This window comes from Cebus imitator, unplaced genomic scaffold, assembly GCF_001604975.1.
Source record: "Cebus imitator isolate Cc_AM_T3 unplaced genomic scaffold, Cebus_imitator-1.0 Scaffold170, whole genome shotgun sequence".
In the NCBI taxonomy this organism is placed as follows: domain Eukaryota; kingdom Metazoa; phylum Chordata; class Mammalia; order Primates; family Cebidae; genus Cebus; species Cebus imitator.
This window is the reverse complement of record NW_016107485.1, coordinates 676,399-700,309: the sequence shown is the minus strand read 5'-3', so window position 1 is coordinate 700,309 and position 23,911 is coordinate 676,399. Positions and strand designations below refer to the sequence as shown.

Sequence of the window (23,911 nt, the reverse complement as noted above, 5' to 3'; positions counted from 1 at the left end):
TAGAGTTTAATTTTCATTTACCTAATGAGTAATTATATTAAGTGCTTTTAGTACACTTATAACTATTAGATAACATATTTCACAAGTGTCTCTTCAAGTTTTTGCCATTTGTATTGGTTTTTCGTTGCTTATTAACTTGTACAAGTTTTTTATATATTCTGCATTTTAATCTTTTTCAGAAATATACCAAAGCAAATGTAATTTTCCAATTGTGCACTGACTTTCCACCTTCTTAACAATGATTTTTGACAAAGAAGTTAAAATTAGACTTTCATGTTCACAGGGAGCTAGCTAGAGAGTTTTGTTTTGTTCTATAAGTACTTTAAAAATACTTTTTCCTCTTTGGCTTTTGTTAATTTTGATGAGAATTCAGGCATTATTTTTAAAGACATTTTCCAGAACATGATAAATCAACTTTCTCTGGCTGTTGGCAAGTTCTGTTTTGTTTTATTCCACTTAGACACTTTGAATATGGACTTATCTTCCACATCTGCAATGCTTCTGGCAGAACCACAGTGGTGGACTTAGAGAATTCCATATTCAACTTACGGCATTCTGTATAGCATTGCTCCTGACCAAGGAGCTTGTTTTATAGAAAGTCAAGTGTACCAGTGAGTGGAGGCGCTTGCTAAAAACAAACAGATTATGAAATGGGTAAGTGAAGAAATGGGTTATGGAAATGGTAGTTATAGAAACCAGCTACAATCATGTGACCATTTGTGGAAAAAAAGACTATAATGTTGTAAACATTTCTTTTGCATTGTGATATGAAAACATTAAAATACATGTTAACCATTTTTTACTCTCCTCTTATTTGCCTATACATAGTAGTGAAAGGTGTGTTAATAAGTTAATCTTATATCTCATTATGTCTCAGAAGCTAAACTACAGGATATCAATGGGAGAGTATGACTCAGCTGGAAGAGGAAAGAATATCACCCAAAGATGAATAAATATACTTTGTATTCTCTTTGGGGGAGAGAGTTAGGGTGTTTGTGGTTGAATGAAGAATAGTGACATCATCTTGGCAGGAAGCTTGCTTTTTAAAATTCATCATTTGAAAGCTAAGTGTTATTTAAAGAGGCGCATACGGATGTCAAGTTTATAAGGTGGGGGTACTGTGGTAACTTTGTACTATCTCATCGTAACTACCTGGAAATATATTTCCAAGAAATTCCTTCCCTATATTGTTCTCAATTAAATTGAAAAAAAAATTGTTCAAGACAGGTGCCAGGCTTCGGGAACTGTGGCAACTCACACATATTGCTACTGATCTGCTAACTCATCTTATTGTTGACTCACAACTCCTCCACTACCCCCCAGATCACCTCCTTCAGCTTCTCCTTTTCTTGGGCCAAGTACCCAGAGAGCATAATAGCAAATAACATCACTTCTTCTGAAGATCACCACCACTATGAGATTGAAGGAGATAAGAGACAGACAAGTTTTAGTTTGTCCTCATGAGTTCCATCTGTCACCACAGGTTCCAAAATGTCCTTATAGATCACAGTTTTTGCATGCTCTTGTCCACCTTCAACTTTCCTTCCTAAATGTTAGTCTAACTGACCTAGAGTAAATTCAGGCTTAATACTAGATGCAAAGGCAACAGCTTTGCATAGGAGTGAGAGTAGATTATGGCATTGTATCACAGAGCTGGCATGCTTATCACAACTTTATTTTACAAATAAAAAACATGCCCAGCCACAGAATGTAATAAGTGAGACTGAATACTTTGGATCAATGTGATAGAAATGTAATATCAGGACAATCCTAGGACACATGATCTAAGAAGTACAATTCTACTTCTGAAGGCAATAGGACTGAATATCCTGATCCTCTTCAGTCTAGCAAATAAAACTCTGTGTCAGATTTTGAAAAGATTGCATTTCATTCCTGTTACAATTTCATAAAACATGAGCAACTCAATAATTTCTGAGAGCCTCCAGCTCCAGAAATTGCATGAGTTTCAATCTTTATAACTAATCTTATTCTACATCTTTCATGGTGGTTCTGCTTCTCTGATTGTACCCTAATTGACATAAAGCCTAAAAGGAAAGGGCTAAGGCAATGATTTTATGATGATTCCAGATAACTAGACCCAGATTTCTGCTGTGAGCATTGTTAAGTGAAACTGCCACTTTAAGTTATTATGTGGTAAGTCTTTCCAACTTTAGACAAGTTTACACATTTTCTGCCTGATATATTTTAAGCAAAAATTTAAGTATTAGAAGAAAGTTGCTCTGAACACCTGTTTCCAAATGATATAAAAGGAGGTTTTACTTAGAATTAAAGCGTCTGATCCAGACCACAGATTAAATCCACAGACTGCAGTCGCTGCCTTCTCTTGCCTGAGATCTGCACGTGTGCATTGCCAATTGGCTCCTGTAGCAAAGGATGGGAGTAGAGGGGTTCTCTTATTGAGCCTAGGGTTTTTGTTTTGCTTTTACTGCCACTTCAAACACTGTGAGTTCCCGGAGAGCACAGAGATACGTTGCTGAATCTTCTAGCTGTAAGGCTGAAATGGTGAAGTCGATGGATTTCCTTGCTTTCTGGAAGTTGACAGAATAGCGATCATTTTTTGCATTCTGGTGAGAAGAACACTGGCGAATAAGGAAAACTATCTTTCTGCTGGGAAGTTGCTTGTACCAAAAAATACAGTAAAACTCCTCACGTGTTTCATACAGGCAGTTCAGGGTGACTGTTTTCCCCACTGGCATGGATATTGGTAGCTGGGCTTGAGTAACCTTCTGGGCCACACTGGATCCTGTGGGAAAAATCAGAAAACAGAGCTGATCCTTTGATGTAGTGAATAAAATATTACAAGAACTAGCTAATTTAGGAGCCGGTGACAAACCAAATTAAAATCATAGTATGCTCGCTTTTCTCCATTTTCCCCTTTCCTTCTCAAGTCTGTGAGAAATACCACATGCCTGTTTGTAATACTTCCATCCTTAAGATTTTTACCCACATTTGGAACCATCCATACCAGAGTAGCTGAAGGCCACAAATATGCACAACAGGCTGGAGAACTGCATGTGGCATGTAGCTCTCTGCACAAATGTGAGTTGTGCTGCCTCAAGCTCAGAGTTCAGTGCCTCTGAGGGCTCTGTGATGTGTATATAGTTCCTGGGTTCTGACACTATCTCCCCAAACAGGAAATTGAGTCTTATGTTTACAAAGTACATGTCTACGTACAGATGAGAAAAAATGTCTGGCTCATCCCAAATCTTTACTTTGCCTAGCTGTCATTCCCTTCTCATTAGGCTAGACAGAACCTAGAAAAGGGATATAAGAAAAGTAGTTTCTATTGAGGGTCGTAGCTGAGAGGAATTGCAGTTGAACCAGTTGACATACACTGATATTCAATGGAATAATTGTGGGGACCCATTTAAAGTAGTCATTCATTTAGCATATATTTATTTTGTGCCATCAGAAACTAATTAAATTTAAAGGAAAAATACTCAGATCTTTGACTTTCTCTGTGAAAGGCAGTCCTATTCTAAATAATTACTGCATCTCTTTCTTCCTCCTTACTGAGTTCTAGGGTCCTAGTTAAGTTCTACAATAAGTAAAGCTACTTCAAAATCAAAGGATAAAAATCAGTCCTTGACTTTCAGAAGCTGTTCAGTTGACTATGTTTTTATGAAATTCTAACAGGAATAAAATGTCATCCTTTCAAAATCTCATGTTAAGCTTTATTTACTAGACTGAAGAAGAGCAGGATATTCAGTCTTGTTACCTTCAGAAGTAGAATTGTACTTCTTAGATCATGTGTTCAAGAATTGTCCTGATACCACATTTCTATCCCATTGACCCAAAATACTCAGTCTCACTTGTTACATTCTGTGGCTGGGCATTTTTTTTTTTTAATGATAAGCTTAAGATGTTGTTTGTCATAATAAGCACACCAGATCTCTCTGTGATACAAGTGATACAGTGCTATAATTTACTCCCACAGAATGTGTTATCTAAAGGTTTCAAGAACTTTGTGCATATCAATACCACAGAAGTTGGTGGCTAAATTTTTTGTATGCTGTTATGTGATTGTATGGAATTTAGATGTTAACCTTCCATGTGATTTCATTGTCTTTTTTAAATTTTTAAATTAAAAAAAAATTATTTTAGAGTCGGGGTCTCTCTCTGTCACCTAGACTGAAGTGCAGTGGCACAACCATAATTCATGGCAGCCTGGAACTCCTAGGCTCAAGTAATCCTGTCAACTCAGCCTCCCAAATGTCTAGGACTCTAGTTGCAAGCTACCAGACCTTGCTAATTTTTTATTTTATTTTGTAGTGATGGAGTCTCTATACATTGTCCAGACTGGTCTCAAACTCCTGGCCTCAAGTGATCTTCTTATGTTGGCTTCCCAAAGTGCTGGAATTATGTGTGTGAACCCAGCCCCTGGTTTCACTGTCTTAACAGATGAATTAATATAAAGGAACCAAGAGATAGCTAAAAAAGAAAGTGCAGACAAGTTCTCTAAAGCATTTCTAGTTCTTTCATAAGGGTCAAAATAAAATATCACTGAGTGGTGCCAGGAAGAGTTTCTCACTGTTTGAGACATCGACTCCTCTGTCGCATTTCACCTCTGAGTGCTGACAAGTAGCCATGCTCTGGTTTGCGATCATTTGTACCTAAGTAGATGGAGACCATTGATACCCACAGTAGTCTGGGAAGGAGTATGACGGCAGGATTTCCTTCCTGTTGAAATCGCCCCACTCTGTACCCTGACAGTACAAGTGCAGGGTCCCTCAGTTCTGTATAGAAGCTGCCTCTGAGATGTGGTTTCTGGGTGGGTCAAGTGTGAATGTGCTGTGATAACCCCTAGGTTGGGAAATTGGTCCTATCCTAAACATTGTTTTGTCCCTTGTTATAATTTAATTAACAAATGACAAAGTATTATATCTGGTAAAGGATATACATAAAACAATATTGAAGGAATTGTTAAAAGGATATTAATCATTTAAAATTTCCAAGTTTAGTAAAATGATCTGTGATAAATCTGAGGGGCTTATCTGAAATAAATTTATTATGAATCATGGCTTTGATTGGGAATATTCATTCATGTTTTCATTGTTCACTTGCCACCAACCTGAGTCTAAGGTGAAGCTGCTTACTAATCCTTGGCTTAGACACAGGAGACAAACCAGAAGTCATCACCTTCCATCCTTCCTACTTACCCAGGAACTGGTAACTTCGCAATGGCAAAGCTCAGACACATGAGATTAAAAAAAAGACTCCCAAGTTCTGTATTTTCTCCAGTCGTGTGTTTCAGTGTCAACAGTAGCAGCAAAAGCCTATTTCTACTGTAACTCTATGCTTAATTTTATTAGAAGTTATAAGATGGAAGAATACATGTGCCCTCTAAATTCAAATATTTGGTCATGCTGTTGCCATGAGTGCATGTGTACTATTTTGTGCAATTCTACAATTTTTCATAGTTATCAGGAAGACAAGGCCTCTCACAGAATGTTGTTTTATCAATGAAAATATTAAAAACTATTAATAGTTAAATGTCCAAAACAAAAATATTTCCGTCTTTGGACATTGAACGAATTAAGCTTCTGTTCCACTTTATGCTGAAACTTCATCTGGTAAAGCAGTTTATGTAAAAGCACCAAATTGCAAAAGCTGTATTTTTGCTGGACTGCCCCATAAAGAAATCCAAATGTGAATAATTGAGTTATTCTATGGCAAACTGTCCTCACACTCTTCCTGGTTCTTTATAGAAATCCTGAAACTCACATCTGTATGAAGCCATAGAATCACTGTTGAGATTTCCGGCTCTTCCCAATTCTTCCTCTCTCTCACATCCTTGACAATAGCCTTCCTCCCATGCTGACCACGAATTCCAACCTAGGCACTGTATTCTACTTTATTCTTGAATATTTCAGTCCACTGAAAGCCACTCCAATCAGACATAAATACTATCACAATTTCTTCTTCAATTTTTCAAACTACTAGAATAGAAAGTAAAATAAACTTTGAGAGCCCAGGGGAGTTCATATTCACAAAATATTGACATCTTGTGGGCACATCTCCCTTTGCTAAGAGGTAACTGATTGAATTTTTTTTCACTTTCTCTTTTTATGTGTTGAAAAAGTATGTGTTGTGGTTCAGGGGAAGGAGTCTCAGGTTGTTTATTTCAGGTTGAACACCCTTTTATTCATAAATTAGAGGTTTTTTCCAATTGGATTTTTATTGGCATTTATGTGGCCTACCAGAAATATATCTGGCAAAGTCATAAGCAATAAAGGTGCTATTCTCCATTCTGTGGACTGGTGAAGACAGTAAAAACTGTGGTTGTTGCTATCCATTTAAAAATATTTTTAAATGTATTAAATAATTATCATGTGAAAAAGTACAGAAAATTATATAGCAGACACCTTTGTATCCAGCAATGAGAATAAACTGATAAACAGATGCTTAATTTTGCTAAGTTTTCTAAAAATATTCTCTCTCTCTCTCAAACATTTCAGACAAAGCTGGAACAATACCCCTATTCCTGTTACTTTTTCAAAGATAGTAACCACTCTTGGGAAGATTTCTTGCGGGTCTTTTAGAATTTAACCTTTGCAGGTATGTATTACAAAACAATATGCTGCATTATGTTTGTATTTTGAGATTTCTTATTGATAGTGCCATGCAGTATGTGTCATTCTGCTTTTATGTCAACATTTTATTTGTCAGATTCATCTAAGAAAATATGTATAGGACCACTTATTTTCTTGTAACAGCTAATACTTTCATTGTACGAATAAACCACTATTTTTTCATTCCACGATTGATTATACTTATTTTTAAAGAGTGTTGCAGTAAGCATCCTTGTAAATGCCTCCTAGTTTACATATTGACTCTCTTGAATATCAGAAATTCATATTGCTGGATTTTTAAATATGTGTATATTTGTACCTGGTTTAGGCAAATGGTTCTCCTAAGTTCTCTGTGTGGTGTTTTTCTCCTTCTGGAAAAGTGCAATAGCTTTATCTCCATATCTTCCTACCAATACTTAATGTTATCAGACATTTTAGATTTTGTTGATCTAATAGAAATGAAATAATATTTTCTTTTAATTTGATTTCCTTGAATTCTGTGGATGTTGATTTTTTTTTTTTTTTTTTTTTTTTTTTTNCTTTGCTATTGCGAATGGTGCTGTGATGAACATATATGTGCTTGTGTTTATTATTATTATTATGACTATTTGAGATGAAGTCTCACTCTATCCCCAGGCTGGAGTGCAGTGGAATGATACCTGCTCACTGCAACTTCCGTTTTCCAGTTTCCAGCAATTCTCAGCCTCCTGAGTAGCTGGGACTGCAGACACGCGCTACCACACCCAGCTAACTTTTGTAATTTTTTAGTGGATAGACGGGATTTCACCATGTTGGCCAGGATGGTCTCGATCTCTTGACCTCGTGATCGGCCCACCTCCGCCTCCTAAAGTGCTGAGATTACACGTGTGAGCCACTGTGCCTGGCCGGATGTTGACGTTTTATATATTCAGTGGCTATTCCTATTTTTTCTTTTTGAATTGCCTTTTATATCCTTGTCTCTTCTTATTTTGGATGTTTTCTTATTTATTTGTAAGAGTTCCCCATCTAACCTTAATTTCTAAAATCTTATTGGTTATATTATTTACAAATACATCTCAGCATGTGTCTTGTTTTTAATTTTGTAGTGGGTACACATGCAGGTTAAAAAATTCCTTTCTATTACTAACTCTTTAGGGATTTTCATTTCCAATTATCAAGTAATTTTAATGGTTATAAATCTACTTTTAAAAAATTTCTTCTTGAGTTACTTTTGGTAGTGTATATTTTTCGTTCAAATTGTTTCTACTTTAAAAGTTTTAAAAATTATTGGCATAAGTTTTACTTAACTTTTTCTGAACTTTTTTTTTTTTTAGTTTCTACTTTATCTCTAGACATGTCTTCTTTTTAATCTCTCCTGTTACTCAATTTAGTAGTTTTCTATTATGGCCATGAGCAATTATCACAAACTCAGTGGCTTAAAACAACACAAATGTGTTCTTTTGCAATTATGGACGTCATAAATCCAAAATCATTGGGCTAAAATCAAGGTACAGCAGGTCTGAGTTCCTTCTAGTGGCTATGGGGAATAATCTTGTTTGTTTGTTTTTGCATTTTCCAACTTCAAGTTTGTCCTTAATCTCTCATCACATTGCTTTCTTTCATTCTGACTCCACTGCCTCCCTTTTAAGAGATCCTTGTAGTTACATTGGGTCTGCCTGGATAATTGAGGATAAATCTCCTCATTTCAAGATTCTTGAATTAATTACATAAAGTTCATTTTGCTATATGTTATTTGGTATTGTATCCCCAGAAAATTCATATGTTGAAGTGCTAATCTCTAGAAGCTTAGAATGTGACCTTTTTGGGAAATAGGGTCATTGCCGATGTCATTAGTTAAAATGAGGTGCTACTGAATTAGTGTAGGCCCTTAGCCCAATAAGACTGGTGGTGACCTTATGAAAACAATGTTACATGAAGACACAGAGACACACACAGAGGAAAGACGACGGGAGGAGACACAGGGAGGACATGACCATCTACAAGCTAAGGGATGCCTGTGACTATTAGATACTTGGAGCGACATCTGAAACAAATCTTCCCTAGCTCCCTCAGAGGAATCACAGCTCTGCAACACCTTGATTTCGGACTTTTGGCCATTGGAACCTGGAAACAGTAGATTTCTGTTGTTCTAAGCCACCTAGTCCACAGTACTTTGTTACTGCAGCCCTACACAACTAATATACCATGTAAAGTAGCATATTCATAGACTCTGGGGATTATGACATGGACATCTTTGGGGACCAGAATTCAGTGTACTGCATTGTTTGACTATTTTCTGTTTTTCCCATTATTAACATTACCAAGTTTTTAACATTTTTCCCCATTATTAACATTACCAAGTATTTAACTTTTTTATTTCTTCAAATTTATCCAGCATTGGATTTCTCTTAATTGCTTTGTTTTTGTTTCCTATTTGATTAATTTCTCTACTTATCTTTATTTTTAATTGAAGTATAGTTTACATGGTGAAATAGATGAGTCACAAATATGGAGTAAGATGAATTCTGAAAATTGCAAACAGCCTTGTAAACCACACCCTTATCATGAAATAGAACATCTATTTTCCTTTACCTTGTGAAAATGTCTTGTGCCCCACCCAAATAATTCCCATTTACAGATTTAAACACTATTTGGCTTTATTTCACTGTGGATTAATTTATCTACTTTAGAAATTCACATAACAGGAGTCAAACAGTATGTACCCTTTTGTATTTGGCAATTTTGCTAGGCATTATGTAATTTAGGCTTATTCATATATGTATCGGTGGTTCAGGCCATTTTATTGCTGATTAATATCCCATTGAATGTATGTGGCACGATTTATTGATTTAGTCTCTTGTTTACGGACCTTTTCTCAAACTTACGGCTATTATGAATAAGACTGCTGCAAATGTTTTTGTACAAGTCTTTGTGTTGACATGCTTTTATTTTTCTTGGGTAAATGCCCAGATGTGATGTCACAGGTTCATGGTAGAAATGCATTTAGTTTTATGAAAATCCGCCAAAGTGGTTGTCCAGTTTCTGTTCCAACCATGTTCCAAAATTCCACATTCCAAAATTTTATATTCCAAAAAATTTTAAATGTAATGTTTGTTTAAAAATCTTTTTTTCCACATCCTTACTTTAAAAAAATTTATTTATTATACTTTATATATACTGGGGTACATGTGCGGATCATGCAGGTTTGTTACAAAGGTATACACATGCCGTGGTAGTGGTTTGCTGCATCCATCACCCTGTCATCTACCTTAGGTATTTCTCCTAAAGCTATCCCTCCCCAATCCCCCCACCCTCTGCTATTCCTCCCCTAGCCCCCTACCCCTCAGGCTGCAGTATGTGATGTTCCCCTCCCTGTGTCCATGTGTTCTCATTGTTTAACACCCACTTATGAGTGAGAACATGTGGTGTTTGGTTTTCTATTTTAAAATAGTTTCAGATACACATAGAAGTTGCAAAAATGATAGAGTTCTCTTTCACATTTCACCCAGCTTTCTCTAATAACATGTTATATAACCATAGCTATGTACCATTATTATTATGTACTAGTATCAAAACCAGAAAACTGATTTTGATACAATAGTATTTATTAAACTGCAGATCTTATTCTGATTCACCCATTTTTATATTCACTTTTTTTTTAGATATATACTTCAGTGACATTTTACCATATGTATAGATTTCCCTACCCACAACTACAATTAGGATACAGAGCTGTTCCATCCATCACCCTAAAGAAATTCCCTGTATACCCACTTCCCCCCCATAACCCTAGGTAACCACTGTCCTGTAATTTTTACATATTGATAGTGTTATATAAGTGAAATCACACATTTTGTAGACTTTGAGATTGACTTGTTTTAATTCAACACAATGCCCTTGAGATTCATCAAAGTTGTTGCATGCATCAATAGTTCATTCTTTCTTATTAATGAATAATATTCCCTGTATAGATATGTGCCACAGTATATTTATCTATCCACTCAATGAAGTGTAAAGTTTCTGCAATCCATCATGTGTTACCTATATCACTAGCTTATTGCATTTTATTGCTCTGTAGCATCCCATTATAAGAATACACCACAATTTATTTTTCTATTCCCCAGTTAATGGACATTTGGGTTGTTTCCTGCTTGGGGTTATTATGGTTAAAATTGCTGTAAACAAAAGTCCTTGTGTGAAGATATATTTTCATTTATTGTAGATAAATACTTAAGAGTGGAATTTCTGGTCCTATGTTAAGAGCAATTTATAAGAAACTGCCAAATGATTTTCCAATGCCGTAATATTGATTTGCATCCCATCAGCAAGGCATAAAAGTCCCAGTTGCCCCACAACTGGTTGGATGCTTATGAAGATTTCAAATACTTTAGCTGTAATTAAAAAAAAATTAGTTTTAGATAGTCATTTATTAAGAAAAATTTCTTTTATTTAATTACAACTCTCATACTACCACACTAGTGTTTATACATTTATTCATCTACTTGTGTGTGCAAATGAAAACTAGTCTACATCTCTGCCCACATAAGCCCCCCACTGTGGGGTTTGGCTGGAGCCTCAACTGCAGGTTTGGGTACAGGCTGCAGGTGCCTGGGGAGGACTGTGTGCTTGCTGCACAGAAGTAGGTGGCTGAGTCTCCAGGCTGGGAAGCCATGATATGCAGTGAGAAGTGTTTGGCACTTTTATTGAAGAAGATTTTGAATCTTCCTTCTTCTTCTACAATCATAACTGACCGGATGGCTATCAATAATGCAGGGTTTTTCCCAGGGAATTGTCGGTACCATGGAAAGTAATCAAATGCACTGTTCTCATAAGTACAGTTCATAATTGAAATGTCTCCTTTCTGGACAATCAAAGATTGAGGACTTTGTTTCACCTGCTCCTGGTCACTTTTCTCCTTCTGTTGGCCACTCACCCCTGCATAGAGAGATAACAAAATGTCATTAGGCCCCCAAAATAATATTTTCTTCTTAAAGTTTCTACCTTCATGAGCTTGTCTGTACCCTAAATTTCTCATTCACTCAAGTGAGTAACATATTCTGGAGTTTCTCCTCCACAACTCACAGCATAGTTGAAGCCACAGAATTAAAAATGATGCTCCTAAGATCTTGTCCATTCTTCCTGAAACCAGAACTCAGTGACAGCCCAGGTAGTCTTCTTGTCTTCCCAACCAGCTGAACCTCTGACTATAAATTCACACTCAACTGAATCCTTTCAACAGGCCCCGCCCTTTCACTTAAAGCTATGTCTGTCAAAGGAAGCACTTCCCCACTTTGTCCAAATTTAGAATTGCTGAAAATACACTCATTGGGAATCAGTAATCCCCTCTTTACACACAGAGAAGGATCAGTTTAGAATGTTGCAGCTCAAGCCCCCACACTCTTCCTCATACCTTTTAGAATATTAAAATAATAAATAATATTTTAATATTCTAATAATTTGATAGGTAGTTGAATCATGGGAGCAGGTCTTTCCCTTGCTATTCTCGTGATAGTGTATAAGTCTCATGAGATCTGATGAGTTTATAAAGGGGAGTTTCCCTTAAAATTGGCATACAGACAAACTCATAAAGGTAGAAACTTTAAGAAGAAAATATTATTTTGGGGCCTAATGACATTTTGTTATCTCTCTAAGCAGGGGTGAATGGCCAACAGAAGGAGAAAACTGACCAGGAGCAGTTGAAACAAAGTCTATTGACATATCTAGCTATCCTACTGTATGATTTTTATTATTTTATATTATTAAATCATTATAAATCATTATAAATGATTTAATATTTTAGAATATTAAACTATTTTACAATGGTGGAAGAGAGGAACTCCTGTGAAACCACAAGATTAACATGTACAGTGGCATTTCTTTTTTATTGTGAATATTAAAAAGTCTATTGAGGGCACACAATGGGCATAATATCCTATTACAAGCTAAGGTCATGGATCAGAACATAGAGAATATATGGTCCCTTTGTCCTCAGAGAACTTAAATTTTATTATAATTTTTCAGATGTATTCATTCCATGTTTTACATGATCCTCAGAAATGACAGAATATAATTAAGTCAAGTTTATTTTTTCTTCATATGTTTTCTAAATTTCAAATTAGGTAAATTAAGTATTTTTTAAAATGTACCTAAAAAATTAGGAAATACTGGAATTATCTATTCTGGAGGAGCTGTGATCTTTAAATGTGTAAAGGAGGATAGAAAAATTCTGCAGAATTCAGAAGGTATAGAGCTATAATCACCCAGTAATGCAGTCATTTTTGGTGGCTCTTATCCTGAGTTTGAATAAAATTTGATATTTTCTTCACACTTTATAATGGATCAACTATGAAAATATGAGGAATCAATTTAACTTTGATGTTAACACAGCAGGATACACAGGCAGAAATTGAAGATAAATTCTAAAGCAGCCCTAAAATAGGGATCATCTGTGTTTTAAATCATGGAAGTTAAAATAACATGAGAAGTACATTTTTTTCAGAAGTACAAAAAGGATTTTGTTGGATCTATGTTTGATGTCATCCCAAGTTCACTTGAAGAAAACACCATACCAGTCCAACAGGAGACAGTAGTCCACATTCCTCAATCTAGAATCCAATCCTTTTCTTCTCCAGTACCCTAACGTACTTTTTAGAAGTTGTTTAAGTTTTGATGTGCTTTCTTTTCATTTTCATTTATGTATGCATATCTTCAATACATATATACTGAGTGCTTACTAAGTGCCTACTAAATTAGGCAGTACTTGCATCTCATTTCATTCATGAAAGAGCCTCAGTCCCAGTCTTCAGTCAGCCTAGTCCCAATATTCAGGTATCAGCCAATGATACCTGACAAAGACTCCAGTATGTTTAGATAATGTGACGAAGGAAAGAGTGATAAAATCTGCTTCTGTACACAGTCAAAGAAGAGTGTAGATGGGGAAGATGCTTGAACTGGGCCTTAAGCCATGATAGATTTCCCCAGAAAAAGAATAAATAAGGGAATTTTAGGCACAGATTAGTGTGGCTGGAGATTGAGCTGTATATGGGTGAAAACATTATAAAGTTATGCTAGAAAAGTTAATGTGGGCTTGAAAGATAACATGTAAAATTCAAAAAAGTGTTGACTTCCAAAGTTGTATTTTCCACTCTGTTAGGCTAGAATAAACAGATACTTCTCAGGTAGATGAACGGATAAATACACAAATACATTGAATGAAACAGATATGTGAATTGAAACAGAGTAAGAGATAATTTACTAGATTTTGAAAGGATAATCTCTGGCTACCTACTGAATATGTATATTTGGACAAATGTTAATCTTCTTTGAAGAAGCATTGCCCCTTTGTGGCCATATAGGGAGTTTACACAAAACAATTTCCTACAGCTTCTTAAAACTGTTCAGCAATCGCTACATCTATCAGAATACTGAAATAAGTGGCTGAATCTTCCTCTTGAGCCAATGATTTCTTCAGATGAAAGGAGATTTTGCCCTTTCTGAGGTCAGGTATGCCTCAGGAGGATCTGGAGGAGCTGATTGGGATGCTGGATGTACCAGTAGAGAACAGGGCTACTGAAACAGTGACACCGCAAGTGCTCTGGGGCTCCTTCAGCGGCAGAAATTGGCTGTCACTGCAAGGTATCTCCTTTGCCACATAATGGCAACATCGGATTAGGGAGAAGTCTTCACACTAAAGAGAATATGTCCTTGAATAGATCTAAATTAGATCATTATACTTCATCTTTGTCAACACTTGGTATAGTAGCCATCTTTTTATTTTTAGCCAACATAGTGGCTACATAGTAGCATATATACACATAAGTATATACATATATATGTATATATACACATATATATACATATATATATACACACACACACATATGTGCTACTATGTAGCCACTATGTACATATATACATATATATACACATATAGTGGCTACTATATAGCCACTATATAGTGGCTATATATATATATATATATATAGCCACTATGCTATAGTGGCTACATATCTTATTGCAGTATTAGCTTGCACTTCCCTGATTATTAATGACACAGGAGTCAGGAAACCTTTTCCATAAAGGGTCGAATAGTAAGTATTTTCAGCCTTGCGGGTGATTTAGTCTCAATGCTCAGTTCTGACGTTGCAGCATGAAGGAGGCCATTGGTAACATATTTTTTAAAAACCCAAGCATGGCTGTATTTAAATAAATCTTTATGAAAATAGGTGGATGGCTGAATTTGGCTCATAGGCCATATGTTGTTGACTCCTGATGTAGAGCATCTTTTCATGTGCTTATTGGTCATTTTTATCTTTTATTGTAAAGATTCTGCTAAAGTATTTGTTAATTCTTAAGTTGGGTCATTCGTTCTTTTTTATTGAGGTGTAAGAGCTTTTTACATATACTGGACACAAGACTTTTGAATAATTTATACATTTCAAATAGTTTCTTCAAGTCAATAACTTGTCTTTCTGTTTTCTTAAAGATGTCCATGACCTCTGCACTGAAAAGTCCAAAAACAATGCTGACAAAAATTAAAGAAACTTAATAAATGGAAAGATATGTCATGTTCATAAATCAGCAGATTTAATAGCCCTGCCAACACTTTGACTGTAGCCCTGTAAAACTGGTTTCAGATTTCTTTCTTCCAACACTGTAAGAGAATAAATTTGTTGTGTTTTAAGCCACCAAGTTTGCAGTAATTTGTTAGAGCAGCTTTATTAGTTTGCTAGAGCTATAACAAAGTACCACAAGTTAGGTGGCTTAAACAATAGGAACTTACTGTCTCACATTTCTGGAGAGTAGAAGTTTAGAGAGAGACGCCCTGTGAGGGCTGTGAGAATCTATTCCATTTCTCTTGCCCAGCTTCTTGTGGTTTTCCTGCAATCTTTAGCATCCTTTGGCTTGTTGAAATACCACCCTGATCTCTCCCTTCATCTTTAAATGCTGTTCTCCTTCTGTGTGTATGTGTATCCCAGCTCCTAAACCCATTTAGATTAAGTAAACTTACTGAGGCTCTAGAAGAAGATCTTCAGGACTCAAACCTTAGTTATAGATTAAAAGAAGTTAATCACTTATGTCTTTAAATGAATGTGCACTTACACATAGACATATAGCTTAGAAGGTATATAAAACTCTGAAAAAACTTTGTAATTTTGAGTTGGTCTGGCAATAATTTCAGGCCATCTCCTTGTAATTGGATACAGAAATAAAAGCTCTCTTCATCCCTAGTTCATCTGAATCTCGTTATTCAGCCATGAAAAATAGCAGCCTGAACCTCAGTTTGGTCCGGGAACACAAAGACAGGAGAAACAGAAGGAAGCATCCAGTATGGGAAAAAGTAGGCAGCCAGAAGCCTCGCAAGCAAGGTTATCCCACCTTCTTTCGCCTGCTTTGTTCTAGCTGGGCTAGCCGCCTGTTGGATGGTGCCCACCCACACAGAGTGTGGGTCTTCCTCTCCCAGTTCACTGATTCAAATGTCAATCTCCTCTGGCAACACCCTCACAGACACACCCAGAAACAATTCTTTACCAGTCATCTAGGCATCCTTCAGTCCAATCAAGTTAATGCCTAATATTAACCATCACAATTAAGGTCCATTCTAATGCCTTTATCTTAACTGATGACATCTGCAATGACCCTATTTTCAATTAAGGCCACATTCTGAGGTACTGAGAGTTAAGATTTCATCTTGAATTTTGAGAGACACAATTCAACCTATAAGAGCAGCCATAAAAAACTACTACAATATGTTGTCTAAAGTGCCTAGTTTTTAACAAAAATTTATAAAATATGCCCCAAACAGGAAAGTGTGATTTTTACTTTACAATAAATTGGGTAATAGGAACTGCCTTTTTTTTCTTACACTAAATTGGGTATTGGCAACTGCATTTTCTATTACTTAGATGTTGGATTTCACAGACAAAAATTTCAAAATTGCTGTTTTAAGTATGCTCAAGAAATAAAATCATGCTTAGGAAAATAAAAAAGATATGATAATGACTTCTTACAAGCCAAGTAATATCTATAAAGTGGTAAAAAAGTATTTCTTATGAAAGGAACAAAATAGAAATCCTGGAGTTGGGGAAGTGCAATGACCAAAGAAAAATTCACTGGAGGGTCAAACAGTAGGTTTGGGCTCCCTGAACAAGAAATCAGTGAACTTAAAGATAGATCTTATAATCCCAGCACTTTGGGAGGCCGAGGCAGGTGGATCATGAGGTCAAGAGATCGAGACCATCCTGGTCAACATGGTGAAACCCCGTCTCTACTAAAAATACAAAAAAAAATTAGCTGGGCATAATGGCACGCACCTGTAATCCCAGCTACTCAGGAGGCTGAGGCAGGAGAATTGCTTGAACCCAGGACACGGAGGTTGCAGTGAGCCGAGATCGTGCCATTGCACTCCAGACTGGCTAACAGGAGCGAAATTCCATCTCAAGGAAAAAAAAAAATAGATCTACAGAGATTATGCAATCTGAAAAAAAAGACAGAAAAAAGAATAAAGAAAAATAAACAGAGACTCAGAGAAATGTGGTACATCATTAAGCACACCAATATATGCATAGTGAGAGTAACAGAAAAAAGAACAAAAAATTTGAAGAAACAATGGCTGAGAACTCCCAGATTCAAAAATATATATATTAATCTACGCATCTAAGAACCTCAGTGAACCCAAGTGAAATGAATGCAAAGAGATTCACACTCAGACACTTCATAGCAAAAATGTTGAAAGACAAATAGAATCATCAAAGTAGAAAGAGAAAAACTAATCTTTATGAGAGAAACTCAATAAAATTGGCAGCTGACTTCTCAACAAAAACAACAGAGTCAAAAGTCAGTGAGAAGATATATTCAAAGTGCTGAAAGAAATATACCACCAATGAAGATCCTATCTTCAGCAAAAGTATCTTTCAGACATGAAGTAAAATAAAGACATTTCTAGATAAACACAAACTGAGAGAATTTATTGCAAACAGACCACCTTCAAGCAATAATAAAGGAAGATCTTCAGGTTGGAAGCAAGGGGCTTCAAACAGTAATTTGCATCCACACACATACTAAAAAGATAGTGTGACTGCAAATATTATACATATATAATTATGTTATGGGACTTATAGAAATGTAATTTATTTGACAATAAAAGAACAAAGGAGGAAGGTAGATTACAAAACTATATTGGAGTAAGACAATGACACCAGATGGCAACTTGAATCCACTGAAATAAATGATCACTTCCCCACCTTTGGCTATAATTAAGTGCACAAGAACAAATGAAGAGAACCAGAAATGAGAAGTAAGAAGGTTAACAACAAGCACTTCAATATATATTCGCTTTCCTTTTTTCCTTCTCAGCTTATATAACATAAAATTATGTAAAGAAATAATTTAAAAATTATATAAAAAGAATCTATTGTTTGTAACATATATAGATATAATATGAATAACAATAATAGCAAAAAAGGGAATAAGAAATAGACCTATATAGAAGTGACATCTGAAAATCCCATTGGAATTAAGTTAGCATAAAATCTGAAGTGAATTCTGACAAGTTTAGAGGTGCATATATATATATATATATATATATATAGTAAGTACTAAAGCATCCACCAAGAAAATAATTGAAAAAGCATAGTGAAAAAAAATAATTAAAAGGATTAAAATATTACACTATAAAGTATTCACCTAATGCAAAGGAAAGCAGTTAATGAGGTACAAATGAACAAAAAAGACATAAGACAGAAAGAAAATAAAATTAAAATGACATATAAACTATGTCAGTTATATCATTAAATGTTAATGGACTAAATAATCCAATCAAAAAGCAGAGATTATCAGAATGGCTACACACACACATGCACACACACACACACACACACACACAACTATACACTGTCAGAGATATATTTTTGATACAAAGATACAAATAAGTTGAAAGTAAAAAAATGGATAAAGATATGTCATTTATAACAACCATAAGAGAACTGGAATCACTATGCCATTATTAGACAAAATATACATTAAACCAAAAAATGTTACTAGAGATTAAAAAAGGAAATTCTATAAGGATTAAAAGGAACTTCCATTAAGAATATATCAGTTATAAACATATATGTACTTAATGACATACCCCAAAATACATGATGCACAAAAACTGACAGAATTAAAGGGATAAACAGAAAATTCAAGAATAACAGGTGAAGATTCAGTACCTCACTTTCGATAATAGATAGGACAAATAAAATATCAACAAGGAAATAGAAGATTTGAGCAACACTATAAGCCATGTAGACCTCACAGACATCTATTTACCCAAGATCAGAATACACATTTTTCTCAAGTATGCATGGTTATATTTTCCAGGATAGACCATATTCTAAGTTATATAACAAGCCTGAAAAACACAAATGAGTGGACATAGCTGGACATAGTTGAATGGAACATAACATTTTAAAGTTTTTTCTTTCCACAGCCATTTATCAATATGTTAATATTCAAAGAAATTTTACTTTGCTGCACTAGTGGGATAAGATGCAAATATTTGACCTTGTCTGTTGGTACATAATGAGATGAGGTAGACCTGGATGTGCTTGAGACACACCACTAAGCTGGATCGTAGTCTAATATGCCTAACAACATGTTTATTGGAATGTTCTTTCTTTTCTTTTTATTCTTCTTACTTTTTACCCTTTTGGTGTCCTGCACACTCTCACTTAAATATTTATTTGGATTCTGTCCTCTTACCAGCTATTCTACACCTTCCAAGTTAGATATTTATAGGGTAGGAGAAAGTGTGTATTGAAAAGGGAAAATAAAGACAAAAGTCTCAAACCTGTAGAGCCAAAAAGAATCTGTGGTTAAAACTCTACCTATGTACAAAAGAAATATATGTTTATTATTATTATACTTTAAGTTCTGGGGTACATTTACACAACATGCAGGTTTGTTACATAGGTATACACATGCCATGGTGACATGCTGCACCCATCAACCCATCATCTACATTAGGTATTTCTCCTAATGTTATCCCTCCCCTAGTCCCCCACCTCCTGACAGACCCCAGTGTGTGGTGTTCCCCTCCCTGTGTCCATGCATTCTCATTGTTCAACTCCCACTTAAAAGTGAGAGCATGTGGTGGTTGGTTTTCTGTTCTTGTGTTAGTTTGGTGAGAATGATGGTTTCCAGCTTCATCCATGTTCCTGCAAAGGACATGAACTACTAAGCTGTCCAAATGCTGCTGTGGTGACCTCATGATGTGCTTGTTACTGGCGGAGGAACTGAGCCCAGCTGAGAGTTTGTGTACAGGCTGCAGGTGCCTGGGGAGCACTGTGGCACCACAGCACAGAAGTAAATGGCTGAGTCTGTGGTCTGGGAAGAGGAAATGTGCAACAAGCTATAGCGTTCCATACTGACAGTAGTGGCACTTAATCTTCCATTCTGCTTTGTCCCTGAGGGAATGTAAAACAGGTTGATGAGCTGTCCCCAAGGGTTTTGGCGAAACCACTGCACATTGTTCACAGAGGTTGAAAAATTGCACCGCAGCGTGTAATTGGCTCCCTCCTGGAGAATCAGGTCTGGAGGACTCTGCTCCACTTGTATTCCTCTCACACCTGGTCAGAAATGGAGAAAAAGTCATGGGTGATGATCAGTTTAACATCTGAAAAACCCTGAAAATGCCCCCACAGATTATGTGAATAGAAAGACTGCGAGACTTATTAACTCCTTTCCCTTCCTCCCCTCAACAATGCTACAGCTGCTAAATCCTTTCAGATTTCCACCTGGGACAGCCTCAACTCACAGCAAACCTGGGCACTCAAGAGCCCCAGCAGAGCTCCCAGTGTCCTCTTCATGATGCTTCGCCTTCTTGCTCCAGGCATTTTCACCATAACATACATTTAACTAAACCTTGGGGCCGTGGATGTCATGACTTGGTTCTGGAACTGTTGCTGCTCCCGCAACCAATCAGCTCCACCTGACAAAGTTTGCTCAGCCCCAGACACTACTGAGTTAAACAGCGTTCTGTGACAGGAAGCCCCACCCACCGGCTTCAATCTGGCTGAGAACTGGGGTGGAAAGTAGTGGAGTAAGAGGGAAAAAGAATGGTCATTATTCCATAACCAAAGGGATGTTTGCTGATAATTCTGGATATAGTAAAGAATGTGAAAGGTCCTGTGAGAAGGAAACAGAGGGGCCTCCTCGGAAGGAACACGTGCCTCAGCTATACTAATTCACGCCTGGAGAGGATCACAGAATGATCGTCCACATTTTTAACCCCCAAAACAAGAATGTGTTCTAAGAAAAGGGTCTTTATTAACCAATTAATTAATTTAAGTGAAAGTCATTCCAGTCGTATAAAGTAGTAAGAACATACATGTTATGTATTATATATGTAATAATTTTTATTACTAGAATATATGAAATATGTGGATTAGGACTCTCCCGAAATAAGAATTGTGGTAAATATTGTTATAAAAAAAATGATGCTAGAAAGACTGTAAGTTGTGAGAGAAAAAATAAGATCAATTCAAATATTTTTTCTACATATTACCCTGGATGGACAATATGCTTTATTTTTCTAATTCTTGTTTTATACAAACTTCCTGTAGCTCATTTTGCAGCCCAGTAAATCTTTTTTCTTTATTGTGTTTCTGTCTTCCTCTTTTCCTTCCACTTGCTCCTATCATTACATTTTTGTTTCCATGTTCTTCCTTTTCTCTCTCTACTTTATTTATTTTTTGGTCGAGGGTGGGGGTTCCAGTTACAGGAAAGGGACAGAAGAATACTAAGGAAAAGATGACCTTTGACAGCTTAGAAATAATTTTGGACCTATGAAATAAAAGTTCATATTTTTTTCTTACATAAAAATCTTGGGAAATAATTTTTTTTTTTTAAATCCGGATTCCCTTCTTTGGAATTCTCCACTTTTTCTTTTGCTGTATATGATTCTGTTTGATCCAGGAATATTTGCTGATAAATACTGATAAAGATAGTGATATAGATAAAGATAAAAATGTTAAATATAGATATATTTGCATATCAAATATAACCTAGTACTTGAATATTCATATGTCATCTGTCTTGTTTTAGATGACAGAGCTACAATGGAAAAGAATACTCAGCAAAACTATGTTTCTTATGTGCTGATAATGATTTAGTTTGTCCTTGCACACAATTATTCTTCCCTCTTTACTATTACTGGCCCTCATCCTTATACTCAATATGTTTCTCAAATCTTTCAACAACTATTCTCTACTAGGTCCTTCAGAGTCATCCCTCAATTTAAGAAAAGCCTATAGTGAGTGCCTCCTGATGTGCTAAAACCTTGAGAAGGACCACATCTCTCAGCATATATGAACAGCTCAGCCCAGCTCCTTCCCTAGGGCTGTACCTGTGGGTTGTCCTGGCCCAACAGAAGTGTCCACAAAATGGAGAGTACCATATATAGGACCATGAGACCCCATGGTGGCTTTTATGAAAATAAATACTTTAAATGTAATTTTATGTAATAAGAACACCTATTTAATTCATATCTATGAACTGAAAAAATATGAGCCCACCAATTTGATTCAATATAGGTAAGCCAATATATTTAAGAGTATTTGAGACCTTGGAAATTTTTAAAAAATGAATTAGATACAGTTTCTCCTTCAGAGAGCTTATGATCTAGTGAGGAGACAAACTTCTCTCTGAATGTAATAAACGCCTACAGGATATCATTTTTTAAAAGCATCCTTGATTGCTTTTAAAGTACAGAGAAGGCCAAATAAAAGGGGAAAAAAAGCATTCTTAAGCACCACATGAGCACCAAGACAGTAACAATTACTACAGACTTCTATTACAGGACATGACTTGATGGGGGATGTGATGCTACATGCTTTCCGTGGAGGTGACAAGACTGGATGGTAACAAAAGCAAAGGTGGGAAACTTTGAATAGAGACTCTTTATTTTAAATACAAGGAGGAGAGAAGATAAGCAAGGATGTGGACAGTACGACCCTTAGACTCAAAAAAGAGCCCTGCCCAGAGCCTCATATTTTATAGGGACACTCAATCTCTCTCTCTCTCTCTCTCTCTCTCTCTCTCTCACACACACACACACACACACACACACACGCATGCATACACACAAATGTGCTAAAGAACACAGGCTGTTTCTGTCACTCAGGTCCAGGCACAATCTGTAACCTAAAAAACTACTAACAGCATTTTTCAGGTTTAAGAAAAATACTTCTTCCCATACCTTGACCTTTCTTCTTGACAATGCATTTGAATATTAGAAATATTTGTGGGTTGTGCCGCTGCTGCCATAGGAGGCAGTCTCTGTTTATATGAAAATAATTTGTTTGTGCTTTTGTCCCAGACTCCATAAATAATAATAATTATCTGTAGATGGATTTGGAGGTAAAGGGCATGAAAAATGAGAACACCTATATTTTCACTGAAGTAGAAATAAAAGTTCTGCAGGCACAACATTGGATTAAGTGCTCAAGAACATTGCAAATAGTTACTATTGGCATTATGAGGAATAGTGTAGAAAAATAAGTAAATATGATTAAGGAATCAATAATTGTTATTGGGCATTCAGCAAGTATTAGAGAAATTGAATTAGAAGGGAGAAAAACAGGAGAGAGGTAATATGGGTAGAACTGATAAAGAGCAGTTTATTCATTAAACATCCAACCCCAAGATTCCACATGGAACTTTGCTATGATGTTGTGTTTCATTTAGATTGCCTTTTGCTGGGGACCACCAGATTTAAAAAGTCTTTTTTTCCTTCCTACTTATATTGTCTTTGGAAAGATTGCCTTGAAGACATCCTTAAATGTCGGCTTTAATTAAGTCACCAATCTCAAATGCTTTCATCAGTGAGCCAAACTCCTTTGAAGAGGCTTCTTTCCTCAAAAGACTGTAGCTCACTGAAGTCAGGATACTGGGTAAAATAATCTGATAATGCAGTTTGAAATAAGCACTTATTCTGGGTTTTTGATTGCTTGAGAGAGATTAATAATTTAAAGCAAATTGTTTTGCTTTATACCGATCCACATGGCCAACCGTAAGTCATCTCAGCTCATCACTATCTCAAATAACATGGAGCAAATCACATCCTCCAGCTTGTTGAAAATCCTGTAGTCTAATTTCTCTAGAATCAGGTACAAGCTCTTTCCTTTGTAAAATGGCAAATAAGAAAATAAAGAAACCTAAGATGTCCATAGGAACTAACCGGTAGACAGGATTCTACTTTCTTTGTACTATTTGCTTTCACAGAACATGTCAACTTCCCGAAAATAACAGAAGCTCAGATCCTCAGTTGTTTAAGCTAGTCTCAGGTAGTTTGTATG

The 23,911-nt window shown here is 36.0% G+C and overlaps 3 gene segments (V, D, J or C); all 3 read right to left on the bottom strand.

Annotated features, from left to right (window-relative positions):
• Nucleotides 1-1,222: 1,222 nt before the first annotated feature.
• Nucleotides 1,223-3,113, bottom strand: LOC108315330. The segment is given in 2 exon segments: nt 1,223-2,764; nt 2,987-3,113. Coding segments are annotated over 2 exon segments (390 nt in total).
• A 7,957-nt stretch (nt 3,114-11,070) lies between these two features.
• On the bottom strand, nt 11,071-11,813 carry LOC108315314. The segment is given in 2 exon segments: nt 11,071-11,507; nt 11,655-11,813. Coding segments are annotated over 2 exon segments (489 nt in total).
• An 8,007-nt stretch (nt 11,814-19,820) lies between these two features.
• LOC119473603 lies at nt 19,821-20,552 on the bottom strand. The segment is given in 2 exon segments: nt 19,821-20,182; nt 20,371-20,552. Coding segments are annotated over 2 exon segments (459 nt in total).
• Nucleotides 20,553-23,911: the final 3,359 nt, after the last annotated feature.